The 20839-nt window shown below is 45.6% G+C and overlaps 1 protein-coding gene across 1 annotated transcript in view; it reads right to left on the bottom strand.

The window, feature by feature from the left end:
* Positions 1-1098: 1098 nt before the first annotated feature.
* Positions 1099-20839, bottom strand: part of MICALL2 (MICAL like 2) — a 50539-nt gene continuing 30798 nt past the window's right edge. The window contains exons 8-18 of the mRNA XM_040439751.1: positions 19800-20074; positions 19505-19598; positions 17387-17547; positions 13422-13631; positions 9296-9351; positions 8856-8979; positions 8230-8320; positions 5695-5768; positions 4227-4341; positions 3024-3073; positions 1099-2003 (exon numbers count right to left, since the gene is read on the bottom strand). Coding sequence (XP_040295685.1) covers positions 1903-2003; positions 3024-3073; positions 4227-4341; positions 5695-5768; positions 8230-8320; positions 8856-8979; positions 9296-9351; positions 13422-13631; positions 17387-17547; positions 19505-19598; positions 19800-20074 — 1351 coding nt within the window. The 3' untranslated portion in view covers positions 1099-1902. The remainder of the gene's footprint in view (positions 2004-3023; positions 3074-4226; positions 4342-5694; positions 5769-8229; positions 8321-8855; positions 8980-9295; positions 9352-13421; positions 13632-17386; positions 17548-19504; positions 19599-19799; positions 20075-20839) is intronic.

Here is a 20839-nt window from a genome sequence, read left to right as displayed (position 1 = left end):
CTATTGAGGTACTGTATTGGGGTATTCTTTGTGCACTGTCTGGATGTATTATTTAAGCACTATGGGCCAGATTGTATCATTAGCTCAAGTCAAAATAATGGAGTGGAAAAAGGAAAAAATTTTGCGCAATCCCTTAAACTCCGCAAAAATGTGTGCCTTTTATTGGCTCCGCGCTATGCTCGGCAGTTTTCGGAAAGTGGGCGTGTTTTCTTATTTTAAATTAATCTCTAGACAGATTTACTATTGCGACAATTTAAAAAAAGTCACAAAATATTGCGCAATTTCACTCCAGTGAGGACCATGCTTATCTTATGCGACTTTTGTAAAGCCGCTTCCTGAATGACAAACTGCTACCGTCAAACCACATTTATCACAGTATTAAAGGACCATTAATAAATCTGACTTCGCCAAAAGTGACTTTGGACATATGTAAAAGTGGAGCAAGATGTAAGTGTAATGATAAATCTGGCCCTATATAGTGGTATTCTCTGCGCACTGTATGGCGGCATTCATTAGCTACTGTATGGCTATATTTTCTAGATACTGCATAGTGTTATTCTTTGTGCACTTTATGGCGGTATTCATCAGGTACTGTATGGCTGTATTTTTTAGGCACTGTATAGTGGTATTCTTTGTGCACTATATGGCGGTATTCATCAGGTACTGTATGGCTGTATTTTTTTAGGCACTGTATAGTGGTATTCTTTGTGCACTATATGGCGGTATTCATTAGGTACTGTATGGCTGTATTTTTTAAGTACTGTATAGTGGCATTCTTTAGATACTGTGTGGCTATATTATTTAGGTACTGTATGATGGTATTCTCTGTGCACCGTATGGTGGCCTTCATTAGTTACCGTATGGCTGTATTATTTAGGTACGGTATACATACAAGGCGATCAATGACAAAACGCACATTTTATCCTTTGTCGTTCAGTCGCTGGTCACACGGAGCAGAGATCAGGAAGGAGCGACCATTGCCTCGTGCCCTTTATATGCCATCTGGTAGACAGAGGGACGCCCCATGCCCCCCACCCATTCACTCCCTATCAACCAAATAAAAAGTATAATAATAAAAGACACACAATGACCCGTCCTTATAATAAACCATATATTTATTCAGGAAATCTCCAAACTTACAAAACGGAGACGGCTTTTAAATAGAAGAGGCAAATTGCACAGAAAATAAAATAAAAAAATAAAAAAAGAGAAAGAAAACACGAGTCCCCGCAGGGCTGACCGAGCTCGGCCCAAAACGCGCTCAAGGAATTTTCGCAGTCCTCTGTGTAAACTTTCCATATCGTGCTAGGCCAGGCCCAAGACAATAGACTTTGGATCTCGCTCAGCAGGGACTTGGCTCTTCACAGATAGGTGACATAGTCAGCAGACAGAAGGAGGGGGTGGAGGACACGGCTGGTGTTCTGCAGAGCATTCCTCGTCACTATGTACAGCCCTGATCCGTGAAGGCTTCCTGGGCCTGCACTTGCGGGATCACCTTCCTCCAGCCCTTGCACACGACGGAAGGCGACTGGCAGATCCAGCCAGCTCACAGTATCGTCCAGGCCACGTGTAAACATCAGGACGCAAGACGGGAAATTCTCAGATACTGCATGACTCACTCAAGGAAGCCAGCGCTAGTATAACCCGACACCTCCACCTGCAAACTGAGACCGTCGGAATATCCACAGGCGTTCCTGCAGTAATATACCATCGCCGTGCAAACATTGCGGAGAGCGAAGGGTTAGCGGCGGCAATAGATTCGCTCGCGATTTTCCTACAACCAGGATAAAGTCCAGGGATGAGTTCAGCTTCTGAATGGTGATCCAGTGTTTCCACAAGACGTCACGTGCAAGATACCGCGGCTTACTGCAAAAGTGGCTCCTGCCGCTGTTTAAGGCGGTCTTAAGTTTTGTTCTTATCTTTGGGCTTTAACCAGCCTGAGAAGCTTAATCGGGATCTCCTCTTCAGGTTGGGCTCTGGACTGGGCTGCTTCTGTTGGGAATCTGAAAGAGGCAGATTACATTTAATGGGAAATACTGGATTAAAGGGGGTTTTCTTTAACCGATGAGCCATCAGTATCTGATCGGTGGGGGTGTGACACCCAGGACCCCCACTGTTCAGCAGCTCCTGCGAGCGCAGTGGCTTTCTCCGTGCTCACCAAGCACAGCGCCGCCCATTGTATAGTGGCTGTGCTTGGTATTGCAGCTCAGCCCCATTCACTTCAATGCGGCTGAGCTGCTCCTAGGCCACGTGATCAATGAACGCGACATCACTGGCCTAGGGAAAACTGAGAGAAGGCCTCAGCGCAACTGCGAGCACAGATACCAGTGGGGGTCCTGGGTGTCAGACCCCCACCGATCAGATACTGATGACCTATCCAGAGGATAGGTCATCAGGTAAATCTAGGAAAACCCCTTTAAAAGGGAATGTCCAGGACTTAAGTACTGATCGGTGGGGGTCCGATTCCCAGCATCCCCACTGATCAACTGCTGGACGTGACGGCGGCAGTCAGATGGGCGATGCAACATCTTTCTCCCCCTGCGACGTCAGTCACATGGCCTTTCTGCAGCTCAGTCCTATTCAAGTCAATTGGACTGAGCCGCAGTACTAAGCACAGCCACTAGTCAATGTACAGAGAAGCTGCAGCAATGGTCCAAGCCCCTTCAAACAGATGATCAGTGGGGGGGGGGGTCGCCAGGCGTTGAACCCCCTCCACACCAGTCCGATACTGATGATCAGTATTTAAGTCCTGACAACCTCTTTAAATGGGTTGCATGAGAAGGAGCATCACTCTTATCCAGTGGCCGTGGCTGGTCCTGCAGCTCAGCTCCCATTCGCTTGAAAAGGATGGAGCCGCAATACTGGACACAGCCTACAGATAAGAGTGGCGCTGTTTCTGGAAAAGATAATGCAGTAGACTCAAAAAGGTCTGCCTTTATCAGATGTGACTTGCAAATAATTAAGACGGTGTCCAGAAACCTGTATGTTTGACTTTGGAAAGTCCAAGGAAGATCTCTAATTACCTGAATGTTTTCGGATCATATTTTCCATCATTTCATCCTCTTCCTTTTCCCTGTAAGAATAAGGACAACCTATAAGTTATCTTCTTCAGGGCAGGGTTAAGGGTTGCCAAGTTTGGCAGATGTCTGGACCTATGTCTCAATGGCAGCGCTCTGCAATATGAAGGAAGCTAGTGGTCATGGTCCGTCTCCTCTGTGAACCTACAAGGTCATCTCCAGCAGCTTCACCATCTATGAGCCGAGCAAGCCAAGGTGACCATCATGTGGACGACCAAATCGCATACCATCTTGTCCTTCATCACGTTATGGCCGACCAGATGCTTGGTCTTCAGTGGGATATCTGGTCATACACATTGGTTCAGCCAAGCGTGCATGTGTTAAATGGGAAGGAGAGCGCAAGAAGATGTCACACACCTCTGGTGGTGCCTTACCTACCCCGACAACCAAAGGATCGGACATATAAAATTCAATAGGCTCGATCCTTCTCAACATAATCTGTCGAGGGACATCCCATCAGGGAAGAGATAATCCACTGCTATAGGCGTCTGATGGCACCTCTCTCCCCACTGAAAACACATGCACGCTCCACAGAACCAAGCATGCAAGTGCACGAGGGAGACTGGAGGCGTATGGGCACCTTCAGGGCGAGGCAAGTTCAAGGTTAAATATCTGAGCAAAGGTTTTTTAGGTAACCTGGCTTTCCAGTCTTACGGGTCACGTTGCAGTACACGGGTATAATGACACCGCTGGCAAGTAACAGCAATGAGGAAACCGGATCATTTACAACCACATTACTGGCCGTAAATCAGGCACAGACTGAGGACAGACATACCGTCCACCTGGAAGACATGAATGGAAGTTACGGAAAAACCGACCCTACACTCCAGATAGATGCCGCCTGAATGCTCAGGCGGGTGAGAGCTGTTCCTCTCCCCCCTTCCCCGTACATACGCATGATCGGTTCTGCCAAGCAAGCGTGTGCTCTAAATAGGAAGCAGATGTCAGACACTTCTGACAACCAAAGGATCGGACATGTAAAATTCAACATGCCTGATCCTTCTCAACATAATCTGTCGAGGGACGCACCCCATACCCATGAGATAGCAGACTAGACATGCCAAACTTAGTGGGTTCAGTCAACGTCATTCCAATGTATTAACCCCCTTTAAGCTGGAGCAGTAACGTCTGCACATGACAACTTCTTACCGTAATCGGTCTTCATCCAGGCATTCGATAATCTCACTCCTGTCGTTGACTATGAGCAGATATTTATCCAGAAGTTCCTTCTCCCTGGTCTTGTCCTTTTCAGATTTCAGATGCTCTGAAAATAAAAAAAATAAAATAAAAGGATAGAAAAGATCATGTGTGTGAGCTGGTCGGCTGACAACCTCAATATCTGATCAGTGTGGGGGGGAGGGGGGGTTCCAACAACTAGCAGCCCCACGATCAGCTGTTTGAAGAGTCCGTGGTGCTCTGGTGAGCGCTTCGGCCTCCTCACAGGTTACCGAGCACAGCGCCATCCATTGTATAGTGGCTGTGCTTGGTACTGCAGCCCAGACCCATTCACTTGAGTGGGACTGAACTACTAATAATAGGCGATGTGACCAATGAACGTAATGTCATTGGCCTAGGAAGCCAAACAGCTGATCAGCGGGGGTGCTGGGAGTTGCCCCCCACCGATCACCTGAGGAAAAGCCATTAATATTCTACTCACTCAAAACCCTTTTAAAAAAAAAAAAAGGGGGCAGCGGTACAGTTTTTGGCTTGTCCATTGTAAGGGCTCAAGCACACGACTGTATGTATTTTGCGGTCCGCAAAAAAATACGGATAACATCCGTGTGCATTCCGGAACAGAACAGCTGGCCCCTAACAGAACAGTCCTATCCTTGTCCGTAATGCGGACAATAATAGGACATGTTCTATTCTTTTTGCGGAACGGACATATGGAAACTGAATGCACACGGAGTAACTTCCGTTTTGTTTTTTTTTACGGACCCATTTAAATGAATGGTTCTGCATAAAACGAATGGACACGGAAAGAAAATACGTTCGTTTGCATGAGCCGTGATGCATATAGGGTCTATGGTCATCCCATCGCAGAATAAAATAGTCAGTGCGTTTCCCTTTTTTTTGTGTAATGGCTAAACAGGGGCGGACATGCCCTATGGACAACATGTGCAGCTGAAAGGGGCCCACTAAGTAAAGGGACCCACTGCCCGCTTAAAGCAGCTAGGAGCACTCTACTGTATAAGGAGCTGAGCTAATGCATTTCATGGCTCACAATGAGTAGTGGATTGGAGCGGAGTTCAGCAGGGGGCCCCACCTACTGTCCTTACACAGGGGCCCTCAGCTGCGTGTGTCCATCTGCAGGGACTTGAATATACTGTATAGAAGCGATTTCGTCTTGGCATTCGTATCAACATCTTGAGCATGGAGCTGTTCACAGGAGATGCAGCTGCTGGGGATGGGGAGCGGGACACATGATCTGCCGCCCATTCATCCGGCTAATCTGCTGCTCCATTCCTTTCTATGGTGTGTCTGCTGCACACATCAGGCCAACGTTAGGCCCCCGGGGGCTTGCAGCTCATCTCCAGCCGCCGCGTCACAATAGGCACCCGTCTGACTCGCACCGCCTGAGCACACCTTTGGGTGACGTGCGCTTTCTTGCCCTCACCTGGCTTGTTCATGAGGTTGCGAAGCTCGGTCTCCACATCCTGCTGCTGGTTCTCCAGAGCTTGCTGCCTGGATCTGGAAGACATTGACAAAACCATTAGGAGGCTGTCTACACTGTACAAACGTTGAGCAGCAGCCAAGCTACTATCTTTCAATCAGCGCTTGTTTACAGAGGCCGGCGTCTGCCAACAAACCCCCCCCCCCCCCACCTAATTTCCACCGCCGCTCAGGATACAATGGGAAAACGGTTACATTGAATTAAACCTTTCATGTGTTTTATACACGGGGCAGAAGAAAATCAAAAGCTGTCAATGCTTGCTCAGCAGGATTGTATAACCGGCGGCTCATGGATCACATGTTACCGGAGACGGGTAATACTGCATCCCGTTGTGGACTATTCTAATAAACCGCATGCAGCTTTGGAATAAAGAGGTGCAACACAATACAGAATGCCGCCATGCTGCTTAAAGGGGAGCTCTCACCTCTGCTGACAAGTCTGCTTTAGTAACTACTTGCATTCAACCATGTAACAATTCTGGAGCATTTATTATTATGTTGAGCCTTTCGTGCTATAAGTTATGAATGAATTGCTAGCAGTTTGCAAAGAAGGTCCAGCAGGGTGTTACCAGCTGGGGGTGTGCCCCTGCACAGTCTCACACTATCCAATCAGTGTTGCCAATGTCAGACTATGCAGTGGGACACCCCTAACTGGTAACACCCATCTGGAACTTTATGGCAAACTGCTATTAATTCATTCATAGCTTCTAGCAGGAATAATAAAGGAACGGCACAGCACAGAGTCATAAGAATAGATGCTCCAGAATTGTTATTACATGGGGGATGCAAGTAGTTACTAAGGCCTCTTTCACACTTGCGTTGTCCGGATCCGGCGTGCACTCCACTTGCCGGAATTACACTCCGGATCCGGAAAAACGCAAGTGTACTGAAAGCATTTGAAGACGGAACCATCTTCCAAATGCTTTCAGTGTTACTATGGCACCCAGGACGCTATTAAAGTCCTGGTTGCCATAGTAGGAGCGGGGAGCGGGGGAGCGGTATACTTACAGTCCGTGCGGCTCCCGGGGCGCTCCAGAATGACGTCAGAGCGCCCCATGCGCATGGATGACGTGATCCATGCGCTTGGGGCGCCCTGACGTCACTCTGGAACGCCCCGGGAGCCGCACGGACGGTAAGTATACTGCTCCCCCGCTCCCCACTACACTTTACCATGGCTGCCAGGACTTTAGCGTCCCGGCAGCCATGGTAACCATTCAGAAAAAGCTAAATGTCGGCTCCGGCAATGCGCCGAAACGACGTTTAGCTTAAGGCCGGATCCGGATCAATGCCTTTCAATGGGCATTAATTCCGGATCCGGCCTTGTGGCAAGTGTTCCGGATTTTTGGCCGGAGCAAAAAGCGCAGCATGCTGCGGTATTTTCTCCGGCCAAAAAACGTTCCGTTCCGGAACTGAAGACATCCTGAACGGATTTCTCTCCATTCAGAATGCATTAGGATAATCCTGATCAGGATTCTTCCGGCATAGAGCCCCGACGACGGAACTCTATGCCGGAAGACAAGAACGCAAGTGTGAAAGAGCCCTAAGACAGATAAGTCAGGAGCAGTGATGGGTCTTCTTTAAAGGGGTTATCCAACCCTATAATGACCCCCTGCATGGCCGGTGGAGCAGCCAATAGCAGGCCACGATGGCGACGAGACTCCCTAGCATGGCAGTGGCCGTGCAGGAATTTGGAGCGGTGAGGGTGCCAGGTAGCAGGTAAGTATAATGTATACAAGGGGCCCGGGCATTAAAGGGTGGAGGGGGGGGGGGGGGGTCATTAAACCCCTTTAAGTAGGGCTATGGCATAATACTGTGTAACCACAGTCTTATGTCTATGTAATATTATATAAAAAAATAAAATATACAGTATATAGCTGAAAAATTAGAGTAAAGCAAGGTGGACAGAGCAAAGGGTTTCAATTCAGACCACCTGAATCCTCCATTAAGCAACCGGACTAAGACCGGTTTCAGACAAGCGTATTACCAGCACATTTATGCACCCGTATTGCGGACCAGTAGGGATTTGTGACGCTGTGAGTTCAGGTCCTGTCCAGGACACTCACCTCTGAGACCTTTGTTTGAAACTGGACTAAGTATGTGGAAATATCACAAGGATTTTTAACATATGTTGGGTCATTCAGAAACATGATCCTTGGAGGAGCACACTGTAAAAGAAGATCTTAACCAGGTATGAAGTCCTAAAGATCTGAAGCCTGGAAACCACTTTGAGGAACAAAGACAAGAACAAGAGTCTTAGACTTAGTGACCCGAGACTACCTGAAATCCTGACAAACCTCTAATCTTTCAGAGCCCTGAATATATATTTGCTCTGTGTACGCCGAACCTTACAGACTAAAAGGAAAAGTACTTAAGAACAAGATCTTACGTCTTCCAGCAGACACATCCCGGACAATGTCCTTTAATGTAATTGGCTGCACTATAGAAGGCACGACAACGTCATTTACAGCATCATACTCACATGTAATTGAGCTCAGATTCCTGTCTCAGCAGAAGTTGCTTCTCATGAATGAGCTTGAACCAGTCCACCATAAGCGAGTCCTCCGAATCATCTACATAACATGAGAGGACAACAGTATTTCTCCATTCAATAACATCTTAGAGGCCCCTGCAGCATCAAACTGGGGTTCCTTGGTCCCACCACCAGAGATGATTCTGAGGGCCTCCAACCATCTATACAGAACATGTACGAGTCCCCTAGAACTGTATTAATCTTTGTTGTAACCATTACGTACACAGGAGATGGTGACCATGCCTCTATGTATACCCCCCCTCCCTAAGGATAGGCCTTCAATATCAGATCGGTGAGGGTCAGATTCCCAGATGATTAAAGGATCTGCTAAGCTCCTTCATAGTTTACCAGGCATAGTGAGTGCTGTCTAAAGCATAGTGCTGAACCTAGTACTAAAGCTCAGTCCCACTCATTTGAAGCCAAGACGTCTACCACCATCTGTCTTCTGTCCCAGTGCCATCCTTGGTAAAGGCTCATACTTGGGGGCATTCATACCTATAATGGTCTGGTGTTTTAACGTCAGAATCTACAAACCCCCAAAAGAAATGTTCCTCGATCCCAACCAAGGCCCTTACCTCCATCACAACTACGCAGCTGTTTCTCCAACTCCACTCCTTGCTGCTCTAGGTAGTCCAGTTCTTGCTCAATGATTTCCAGCTGTCTCTGGATCTCTTTTTCTGGAATGTATTCAGGACGAATCTGCAATGGATGAGATGGACCATTCAGACCATAAACCCTGTGCAGGTCCAGATTTACTATAATTTAAACTAGCTCATAGACTTCAGAGGACAGGGCCATACACATGGGTATCTATCATGGGTCAAAATGAGGTCTAAAGTTCCAGCAGTAGGATGGGGGCACCAACCAAATCTCCTGTCCAGGAACCTCCATCGACCTCAATCTCCGCCTTGTTGTTAGGTGATGACACCTCTAAGCGGGGGTTACAACAGTTTTTCTATACACTAGAGTTGGATTTCTGGGCCTAACGAGGGTCACTAAATCTCCAAAGACAAACCTTGTTAGGGGAGGCAACGTCGTTGGTTTCCACCAAAGTTGGATTGGAGTTTTTAACTGGAAGAAAGAAAAAAATATATAAAAATACATCAGTAAGCACATGGATGGGTCTTGTAGAGGGGGTCCTAAGATCCCTCAAGACATTTTAACACGGGGGTACCACGACATTCGTTAAAAGTGCAGGGTATTGACCAAAGTGGCCCATTTGGATTTATTAATGAGGGCGTCCTGAGCAGCACTATCAATCAGGATGAGGCAGTACTCTTCTCTGACCACAGAGGGCAGCATTTTTGCAATTACCTACAATTTGCAGAAGGTAGAGGGCGATATTTCACTTTTTGCCTTGGCACGCTCTTTACCAGTGATATTCAAAGGTGAGGTAATAAACCCATATATTTCACCCTTCCCCTATTTGACTTTTCTCCTGACAGAAGAGAAAGCCAGCGGTTTATCGCTTTATCACCCTGCTATCCTCCCCGTACATGTCAGCCAGAGAACATACTCAAAATCTGCATAAAAGTCACAAAACAGAAATGAAACTACAGTGTAAAGAATACGCTGCAAGAAATGAGCAACGAATGGCTTTCGTATAGACCTAGAAGTAACAATACGTAACTTGGGTATCTTCAACCCTAGAGTCTACCATGTCTACGTGCAGGTAAAAGAAACCCGTCACCTCTCCTGACAAGTCTATTTTAGCAAATACTCATTCCCCATAAAATAATAATAATTCTGAAGTATTTTTGTTTAAAACTCTGACACTGTTGTGCCAATCCTCTATTATTTCTCCTAGAAACGTTTATAAATTATTATTTATTTAAAAGCACCTTTAATTCTATGGTGCTACACATCAAGAGGGGCTTACACATGCATAATATAAAAGTGCAAAAAAATAAAAAATAAATTATTAACTGACTGGTACAGAGGGGGCAAAGGACCCTGCCCACAAGAGCTTGCAATCTACAATTGCCAACTGGGCGTTACCGTGACCCCTGCCAAAGAGTTGTCTATGCATAGCCTGACACTGGTAGCTCTCATGGGACATACCCCCACCTGTTTATTTTATTCATAAATTTCTAGGAGCAATAGAGGAATGCTACGGGAAGTGTTGCTATATCAGGAGGAACACAGTTTACTACAAAAGACTTGTCAGGAAAGGTGAAGGGCTCTTTAAGTAGAATCAGATGTTGTGTATCAGTCATTTCAGGCTAAGGAGCAGCTGACTGTAGAAGACAATAAGCCAGGTTATAAGAGTCAAAAGTGAAAGCTGATCTGAGGCACAAGGCATCTGCCAGTAATAGTATACAACACACAGTAATGTCAGAATTTGAACTGGGAAGTCATTTTCCAGCGTCAGGTTTATAACCATAACCATATCTGTAACAAGGCCCCAACCTACCATATGTCATTTATAATAATATTTACTTTAAAAGGGCATCAACTCGATTAAAACGAGACATGCTGCCTGGTAGAATTGATCCTGCTGGTTAAAATGATACCTGCCTTGTCAAAATCGGTTGGGGCGTTCCTGAGAAAAAAATACTTTTATTCTTTATACAAATGAGGGCTTCAGTGCACCAAGGGGAGTGGCCAGCACTGGAAAGCTGAGGGGGTCAGACCCCTCCCCTTAGTACACCAAAGTCCTCATTTGTATAAAAAATAGTCTCTCTCAGAAACGCCACAACCGATTTTCACAAGGCAGGTATCATTTTAATCAGCAGGATCAACCCTACCAACCTGCTTCAATATGGTTGATCCTACTGACAGGTGCTCTTTAAGTGAGCGCTATTTAGGTACAATACCTTGCAGGAATGGAATGAAAGTCTAATCAGACCGACCTATGGCGCTGTTACTTTCAGCTTACTTATAGGTCGGTATGTTTCTTTATATACTGTATGACAGTACCCTATATGGACAGAGTCACCAACACAAGGTAACGCACAAACAGCAGAGGTGAGCTTGTCATCTGTCACAAAACTGCAAGTTTTAGCTGCCATCAACAAACTCAGCTCTGCTACCTCCATATTAGGATCAAAAGGATGTCATAATTGAATGCAGGAAACACAGCTGCAAACAAAATAAATTATCTTAATAGACAGGATAGTACTTTTTGGGCAGCTATTTTATCTTTAGGAGCTTTTTTTTTTTTTTTTTTAAAGGTCGGCTAAATTAAGATCTTGCCTCTAAACTTAGCCCTGGAGGAGGCAGTACTGGTGCACGCCTGATACAAGCCATGATTTCCTACAACCCAGGACGTTAACGTGACTCATATGGGCGAGGTAAAACTTGTGTAACTTGTCACATTATTATGTGATCGGCCGAACGTTCACATGAAGTCCCTTACATTCTTTCAATGAGAGTTAAAAATAACATCAACACCTAGGTGACGACACCTTATGGGTGTGCGACCTGCGCGGAAAAACAGGGTACATTAGAGACCGCTGCTGAAAGGGGGCACCAACAATGGCGGCTGAGGCTTGAAAGCAATACAGATCTTGTATAGCGGTATTTATAGAGTGAACAGACAGTATTTAATATTGTGAACTGGTATATGGTCACTATAGGATAGTGTTACTTGAGCACTTTGTACATTATTCCAGTAGTGTGTGCTGGTGGCAGCTATGCCTATAATTTGCACTGTATGGTATGGGTATTTGTACACTGTATGATGGTATGTCACACGGGGGACACCAGAAAATACTCAAAATATTATTCCCCCCTTCATCTGGGCGTAGTGACTTGTGTATGTAGCCAGATACTGGGTACCACCATACTGACTTATAATGGGGCTTGTTGGAGTTCCATCAATGTGTCCGTCACTTTCACAGAAAGCAAAACCAAGACCTTCCATCCCTTTTCCAAAAAAAAAATGCCACTGCAAGGTGGTCCTCTCTCACTACTCCCTCCAGGTCATGTCGCCCTCGGAGCCTGCATAGTGGAGTTATGGTCCCCACACCCCCATCCTCTGTATATTCCCACTAGAATGGGTAGGGACATTTTACCACTCTGGTCCCAAGGAGAACTGGTTCACACACTCTTAAAGGGGTTTTCTAGGGTTACTATAGTTTTTAACAGACATGCTCACATAGTTGCTTACTTTATGTAAATTTTCCCTATTTTCAATTTGGCCTCTCCTGACCCGTTTTCACCATGTAGATCAATCACTCTGGTTTGTTTCCATCCTGTATGTAGCACTTCCTGTTCCTGTATCCAACCAAACCCATGATGCACTTCTTCTCCTTCCCCTGCCACAGCTTCAGCCCCGCCCCTAACACCACCCAGCTTGTTTATAGCTCCTCCCACCTAGCTAGTTACATAGACACTCCCCTATGACTGCCCCTAAATATGCCCAGCTAGTTTATAGCTCCTCCCACAAAGTTATTTACATAGACACTCCTCCATCACTGCCCTGTCCATGGACATAACATCACAGGAAATAAGAAAAAGCAGCCCAAAACAGAAGAAATGCAACGTTCATAAAAGATTATTTTAAGGGAAGTTGATCCAAACTGGTAAATCCCTTTAAAGGGTAACTGTTATGTTTTCATCAAAAAATAAATTTTAGCATATGTTACTGCTGCAGCAGCATTACGCATAAAGCAATCTTTAGTTTCGTCACATACCACTGTTTTCCTTGAGTTTTTCCCTTAGTTACGGCTGTTTAAACATTTACAATATGAGGACCTTCTCAAGATGGCTCCTCTGCCAGTTCTCTGAGGCCAAAACTGCTTTCCCTCACTTCCCATACACACTTGCTGTAGTCAGCAGCTCCCTGCCAGCCAATCAGATTGGATTACTTAGAGACACGCCTCCTCACTCTGAAGCCTAATGCAGGCATGCAGTGTGAAGGACCGCACCTCCGTCTTCCTAGCCGGAGACAGACAAGCCATAGCAACTGTCTTTTAAGGGAGCAGTGGAAAGGGACAGAGGACATTAATGAAAGCTGTTATTATAAGGTAATTACAGATCTCTTGACAATCATTGACAGACTGACTCAGGTATACATGCCTAGCTCTAATAAACTAGCAAATAAATAAATATGACCGTTATCCTTTAAGGAAACCCGAGATACTTTTCTTATCTCAGTCCACACAGTACAATCCACCCTCTCGGGCCGGTCTCCTTACCAGGGAGTTTATCTGTAGAAGTCTTGTCTGTAACAGAAGAGTTTTTCAAGTTTTCTTTGTCCGATGTCCAGTGTGAACGCCAACCAGGTACCTCGGGGTCGTGGGTCATGGCGCCTTCCTGCCACTTTAGCTCAGGTTGGGGCCAATCATTTAACAGGTCTATTTTGGCAACCAGAAGTTTCTTCTTACCGGGGCCCACTTTGGGCAATTCTAGATAGAAAAAATAAAAAATTAAATTTACATCGCAATGAGGAACGAGACTGAAAATAAATGTAAAAAAAAAAAAAAAAAGACACTTTCTAATAGAGAGCGACAATCCAACCGTAGTAACGATATCCTGCAGTCACATGACTGAATCCAGCGATCTCATGTCACTTTAGACTCTGTTCACAGTCGCATCATCACTTCCAGTTATAATGGAAGGGTCATCAACAGATCCCATTGACTTTAATGGTGCCAATAAACCAGAGCCACGACACTCTGCCCGATCCGTTGGGTTCAGCCGAGGTGTCTATCATATTGCAGGGCTATTTTTTCCATCCACAAGATATGTGAAAGAATTACCCTACCGTTCCGGTGGCGGGGAAAATATGGTCAGGATATTAGAAAGCATCTTGTTTTTTTTACTAAACCATAAGCCCCTGCCTTTTTTAAACCCCCCCGAAGACAACCCCTTTATAATGCACAAAATGTACATGCACCACAATGAAAACTGTACCAAATGACAAACACGACTCTGCTACATCTGTGTATAGATCATATAGATCATAAAACAACCCTCATGGCAGGCAAGTCACACTGGTATGGGCCACGCTGGTGCACACGCATGCCACAGATACTGAATGTTACGTCTTTTAAAAAAGAAAGAAAAGAACAGCTCCCTCCTCCCCCACACACAACAAAGAGGTAGAAACATGTCTCCCGATAAGAGACGGAGCGTGTTGTCACACGTAGACCTCACATAAGAGACTGACCATTCTGAGATAGCATCGCTAGGACGATGGCGGCACTCTGAGGCCAGGGAGTCCTCCTCCCACTCCGTTTCTGAGTTATCTTGCTCTGGCAGATACTGGATGGAAGTGACAATCACTAAGAGCGGCTATGACAGTGACCTGGGAGGTTTTGTAATGTACAGAAAGTATCGCACAAAGCTGCATTTAGCTCTGTTCTGTGTGTCAGTCTTTACAGCGGTTCTGGCATTCCCTTCGCGAACCAAGAAAATCAGGATAAGTAAAGCCAACCAAGCACACACGAGACAACTGGTAGACGAGTGTTTGAGGAAAAAGTGCGTGGACCTGTATTGCATAGTCTTATCTCCCTGAGGACAAAAGGATCGGGCAGTTGAAATCCAACACGCCCGATCCTTATCTCCCAGTCAGGAGGTCGCCCACATGCATTAGGTTAGAGGTAAGCAACCTGCGGCGTTTCCTGCTGTTGTTTAACTACATCTCCCAGCATGCTATGCTCCCTTCTATGGGCGTCTCGAGAACACCCGAGCAAGTATGCATGCTAGGAGTTATAGTTTCACAACAGCCGAAGCGGCGGAGGTTGTTGACCACTGCATTAGGCCTCATGCACACGACCGTTGTGTGCATCCGCAGCCGTTCCGTTTTCCATTTTTTTTCGCGGACCCATTGACTTTCAATGGGTCCATGGAAAAATCGGAAAATGCACCGTTTGGCTTCCGCATTCGTGATCCGTTTTTCCAGTCCGTGAAAAAAATATGACCGGTCCTACTTTTTTCACGGACAACGGTTCACGGACCCATTCAAGTCAATCCACGTCCGTGATCCGTGTCCGTTTTTCCTATAATTTTCAATGGAAACTTGACTTAGTTTTTTTTTTTTCACTTTTCATGTCCGTGGATCCTCCAAAAATCAAGGAAGACCCACGGAAGAAAAAACGGTCACGGAACAACGGAAATCCGTTTTGCGGACCGGAAAAAAAAACGGTCGTGTGCATGAGGCCTTTGGCTGACCCTGCCAAAATTGTGTTCAGCCGACACCCACCTATAATTCTCATCAGATAGGAGACTTAAGGGTTAAAGGGGTTGTCTCATGGACATTATGGTGAGGGGTCGGCCATTGCTTGGGCAGCTCCCGATCCGGCTGCCTGTCGATGGCAGAGAGCAGGACATGGAGCAATCAGCTGATCGCCCCCGAAGACGTAACATGTGATAATCCTCAGTAAGCCATGCTACATAGGCGATATCCATCGACAGGGCCCCCCGGGAAATAGATCGCAGTTCACTTCAAAACACATGCAGGGGTCAAAGCACAAGATAGGGGACATGCATGGATTACATATGACGGCACGAAGAGGACGCCGCACCTTAGGGGAAGCCTATCTGATCCCGGTTTGCATTGTCAGCTAGGTTTGAGAAGAAGAAGAAGTTGAAAAGGCAGAAGAAAGACAGACAGTCAGATCGTACAATACATGAGGAACAATGTACATACAATGAGGGGAGGGGCCTCCTTACAGCAACCAATCAGAGATCAGCTTTCAGCTTCTAAGCTGTAGTGGAAATCGGTGGTCGCTGACTGGCTGCTATGGGCGACCAGGTTACATTTTGTTTTTTGTTTTTTTAAACTTAAGACCATTTTTCTACTGTATACAAGTCGTGCTCTGTTCACATCACATTAGAGCCCTATGTTTGCTTTGTATGCTACCGGTGCAGAAGTCAAATCTATCTATAGGGGTCCATTCATCTGATGGATTCCAATGAGCGCCCTTTTGTTTGTTTTTTACAGCATCGGCTTCTATGGGTGACATAAAAGGTGGCGTATGCGGAGGCCAAACGCTGAAGGTATACATCACAAAAATCCTCCCTATGTATACCTCCGACAGGAGGCACAAACATGATGTGAAGAGAGTCTAATAGGTCCATGCAGAATATAACAATCAGAAGATCAGAGAGCAAAATAATATAAATATTTACAAAACAACAACAAAAGACAAAGAACAAAATAAACAAATATTATAAATATAAATTTATAATAAATCCTAGCCATTTCTAGGAATGAGCGAATCAACTTCGGATGAAACATCCGAAGTCGATTCGCAGAAAACTTTGTTTCAATACTGTACGGAGCGAGCGCTGCGTACAGTATTAGAATGTATTGGCTCTGATGAGCCGAAGTTATTACTTCACGAAGTCTCGCGAGATTTCGCACAATAACTTCAGCAATTGATTTATACTGTAAAAAAAATAAAAAATAACATTTCCCCGAACTCGGGCTCGGCTCCCAAGTCTATTCACTCATCCCTACTGATGACCTATGCAAAGTTAAAAAAACTCAGACAACCGCTTTAAAGGGACGATCCAGGACCAGAAAAACATGGCCACTTTCTTCCATGAACTGGTCCGTGGGACGAATTTTCAGAGACCGCATCCTGGCAAATTTGGGCTGTCATGGGCCAAAATGGGTGGGGCTTATGTAAACCCTGCCCATGTGGGTGGTCCAGCGTTGGGGGGGGGGGGGTTCATTTCGGGAGAAAAGCCTAACATGTCCCGAATTTACCAACTACAATAGTGGTAAGTATGCATTCACTTTAATGCAGCAGAGCTGCAATACCAGACACAACCCGCCGACAGGGGTGGCGCTGTTTTGCCTTATCTTTCTGAAATTATTTGTGATATTCAGTTCTGTCCAACGTATTGTCTCATTCACACCGTTAGGGTATGTACAAGGGCATAAATATATAGAAATAATACTGATTGGCACTGGCTGTATGCAGACTGGCAGCACAGGGGGATTGGATACAACATTTGCTTGAAGTTTAGACATTTTTTGCTATTCTTGCACACGCTTAACTCTATTGGCGTCCAATGAAACCGTAATCTATCACAGACCACATATGCCAACGTAGCGGGTGCCCACATAGCGCCAATCTCTGTAGAATCATTGAGTATTAGAGCTTAGACCTCTATTATTTACAGACAGAGCAGGATTTTCTTTTTTTACCTGTGACCACCCGGCTTGGTGTAACAGTGGGCGCAGGCGGCTCAACTGGCTTGTTCTCTTTGTTTGCAGGACTTGGAGCGATGATGGTTATAGTTGTTTGTTTCTTGGGAGTTGTAGTGCTCTCCGGCTCCTTTGGCGCTGGCTTCGGCTCATGCACGGTACTACGAAGAACATACGGTATGTTAGTACAGAATAACATCTGCCACGAGCCTCAATCGGGAAGATGTGTGACGATGTCCGCGGTCAGGAAGCAGGAATGGCTTGCATTCAGTAACGAAGTGCTATTCCGCACGCAGCTCTGCAGCCGGTGGGGTCAGAAGCCCAAAATCCCAGGATTTTCCCAGACGTACACTGTAAACACACATCTGTCTCAAGCCATACAATTATTCCTAATGCCGACACTTGGGTGCAATGGGCCTGGAATTAATCACTCAAAAGATTCTATTTAAGGAGACCCAGGCATCTGAACTATTCCAAGACGCCAGGATAGCAGGGCGTGATTTTAGGGAAATACCGCTTCATAAAAAGGTTCTGGATGTGAATTATTTCCAGGAAGATCGTAAGATCTACGTAAGATCTTCCAAGTAATGCTGGAAACATGCAAGAGGTGTCTGCCGACTGTCCCCGTTACGCAGCCATGGGGAAGTTCACATTGGACATACCATGCAACATGAGAATCCCCATTTAAAGGGAAACTATCAGCAGATTCATTCACGATGCCCTAACCTCGGGCGGCATAAAATGTGAGACAGGCTCCGTCCTTACAAAGACCTTGTTTTTACTCTGAAACGCTGAGGTGTTTAAGAGAAAGCATCGTTTTAAAAAGAGCGAGGGATGGAGACAAGTGTCCTCTGGGTGGCTTTCTCCTGCAGGTCTCTGCTTGATGGACAGATTTCTTCCTATCTGCGTTTAGGCCAGGGATCAGCAACCTCCATCGGCACTCCATCTGTGATAAAAGTACTATGACTCCCAGCATGCACACTTGCTTGCTTGTTCTTAGAGAACTCCCATAGAAGCGATTTGAGCATGCTGGGAGTCATAGTTGTACAACAGCTGGAATGCCGAAGGTTGCTGGTATGGGCAACGCAAATATATGGAAAATGGGTCAATAAGTACTGATAACCTGCTGCTTCAGTAGGCTTGAAGAATATTAGTTTTTGAGCAGAGTACTACTTAAAGAGGACCCCCAGGCTCTCCTGACATGTTTGTTTTAGTAACTACCTGCATTCCCCATGTAATAACAAGTCTGGAGCATCTGTTCTTATGACTGATGTACCAATACTTTATTATTCCTGCTAAAAGTTATAATATAATTAATAGCCGTTTGCAATGAAGGTCCAGATGGGTTCTTACTAGTTAGGGGGTGTCTCTACACCGCCTGACATTATCCAATCAGTGCTGCCAGTGTCAGACTGTGCAGGGACACCCCCACCCCCCCAACTGGTAACACCCATCTGGACCTTCACTGCTTGTAATTCATTCATAACTTCCAGCAGGAATAATAAAGGAATGGCATAAGAATAGACGCTTCAGAATAGTTATTACATCGGGAAAGCAAGTAGTTACTAAACCAGACATGTCAGGAGAGGGGACAGCTCCTCTTTAAAGGGCACCTACCTATTATTTTAAGCACATTTTGACATGTCATAGTGACATATGAGAAGTTTTAATCATGGGGGGCAAGGCGCTGAGACCCCACCAATTACTAAACAGAGGAGGCAGAAGTACAAAGCGGAGAGCAGTGACCTTCATTTCCGATCGGCCCTGCTCGACTTTCCTCGGAAGGACTTTCTATGACTCTCAAAAGGCGCGCACAGCAGTCATCTGCCCTTTTTGTTTTAGTGACTGGTGGGAACCCGGCCGCCTGGCACCCATTAGTCAAAACTTCTAAGGATTTTGTGAAAGATTTTTCGAGGATTTTAAGGGGTTAGAAAACAGAGCAACTGTTGTCCATGAGCCGTATTCTATATTGCAGTTAATCTCCATTTAAGTGAATGTGACTCAGCTGCAATACCAGACACAGCCTATGGACGCGAGTGGCGCCGTTTCTGGAAAAAAAGATAGTAAACCCATTTGTCTAATCCTGGAAACCCTTTTGACTATCCTATTAAAACTTACCGTTGGACAACAGGTTTCTTGTCCACAGACTTCAGCATCGACCTCCAGTCCTCGGGGGCTTCAGATTTTGCCGCTTTATTGCCAGTATTTTGTGCTGCAATGTGCACAAATGTTCATTAAGAGAAAGTAAAAACCAAACCGTATTGGCATGGACATCAAAGAAACCAGAGACAGAAGGGAGGAGAGAAAACATTGGGCTGGAATGTGCACATGGAGCCAAAATCGTACACTTGTTCTCAGCAAAGCTCAACCACAAGTCAACCCAACGTAAGACCCGTGTTGGATGAACACTTACTTTTCGAAGAGTCGTCGTCCACCTTCTGGGCTCTGCCAGGACCAGGCACACTAGGCTGTGCACTTTGTGTACGAGGTGCTGGTACAGGACTCTTATCTGGCCTTGGCGTTCCAATTCCTTTGTTGATACTGGCTGATGGGGTTGACTGACGTTTTGGGGGCTCAGGACTTGACACAGATGTTGGCACTTTATTTTTTCTTTCCTTCGGAACAGGTTTCTCAGGCTCCATTTTGGAAGTAGAAACTGTTGTTCCGTTTGGCTGAGAATCCGGTAACCTAAGAAATCATTTTGTTAAAAATGGAACTACTAATGATCAAAGAGGCATCTACAGAGTGTGTGTCCATTTTGGGCACCTGAGACAGTAGGCCCCTGTCTCATCTTGACCATCGTAGAGCCTATTCAATCAGATCTTTAGGACCCCCAAGTCCAAATTTGTCATGTCCATAACACTGCCCGCGGTTCCGGTCAGTTACTAATAATTCTAAAATCGGCCTTTACAATGGTCTAAAATTCTTAAAGTTGTCCTTACACAGCGGATTAAACGGGTGTCTATTTAAAAAAAAAATAATAATTTTCATACACGACATAATGGAATAGGGGGTCATCATTTCAGGGTCCTCATCTCTTGGCAAAAGTGGAAAGCAGTTGCAAACAGCCTATCTCACTATGGAGGACTTGTCCTATCCTGTATTACGCAGACAGCCCATTGACTTGAATGGGCATCATGTAATACTCCATTTCTCCTGTGGTGGTGCTGCAGGGAAACTGCACACCGACTGCAAGTTTGCTCAAAGATTACAGCCGATTGCTGGAGGTGCCTGCAGGGAGACACTTTGTGATCAGCTTATTTTGAAAGGACCTTTTCACAAGTTGTGGTAAACCCCTTCAAAGTCGGCTGAACCAGCCGGCCAACAATCTAATGTGTATCGGAACACATTAGACAACATGCCCAATCCTTTGTTCCTTGTTTGTGGAATCATATTTGGTTGTGTAGAAGTAGGAACATCCTTAAAAGGAGTTATCCTATTTCTCAAACTCCC

The sequence above is a fragment of the Bufo bufo genome, chromosome 7 (genome assembly GCF_905171765.1).
Source record: "Bufo bufo chromosome 7, aBufBuf1.1, whole genome shotgun sequence".
NCBI lineage: Eukaryota > Metazoa > Chordata > Amphibia > Anura > Bufonidae > Bufo > Bufo bufo.
The sequence above is the reverse complement of the archived record's forward strand: the minus strand, read 5'-3'. Positions and strand labels throughout refer to the sequence as shown.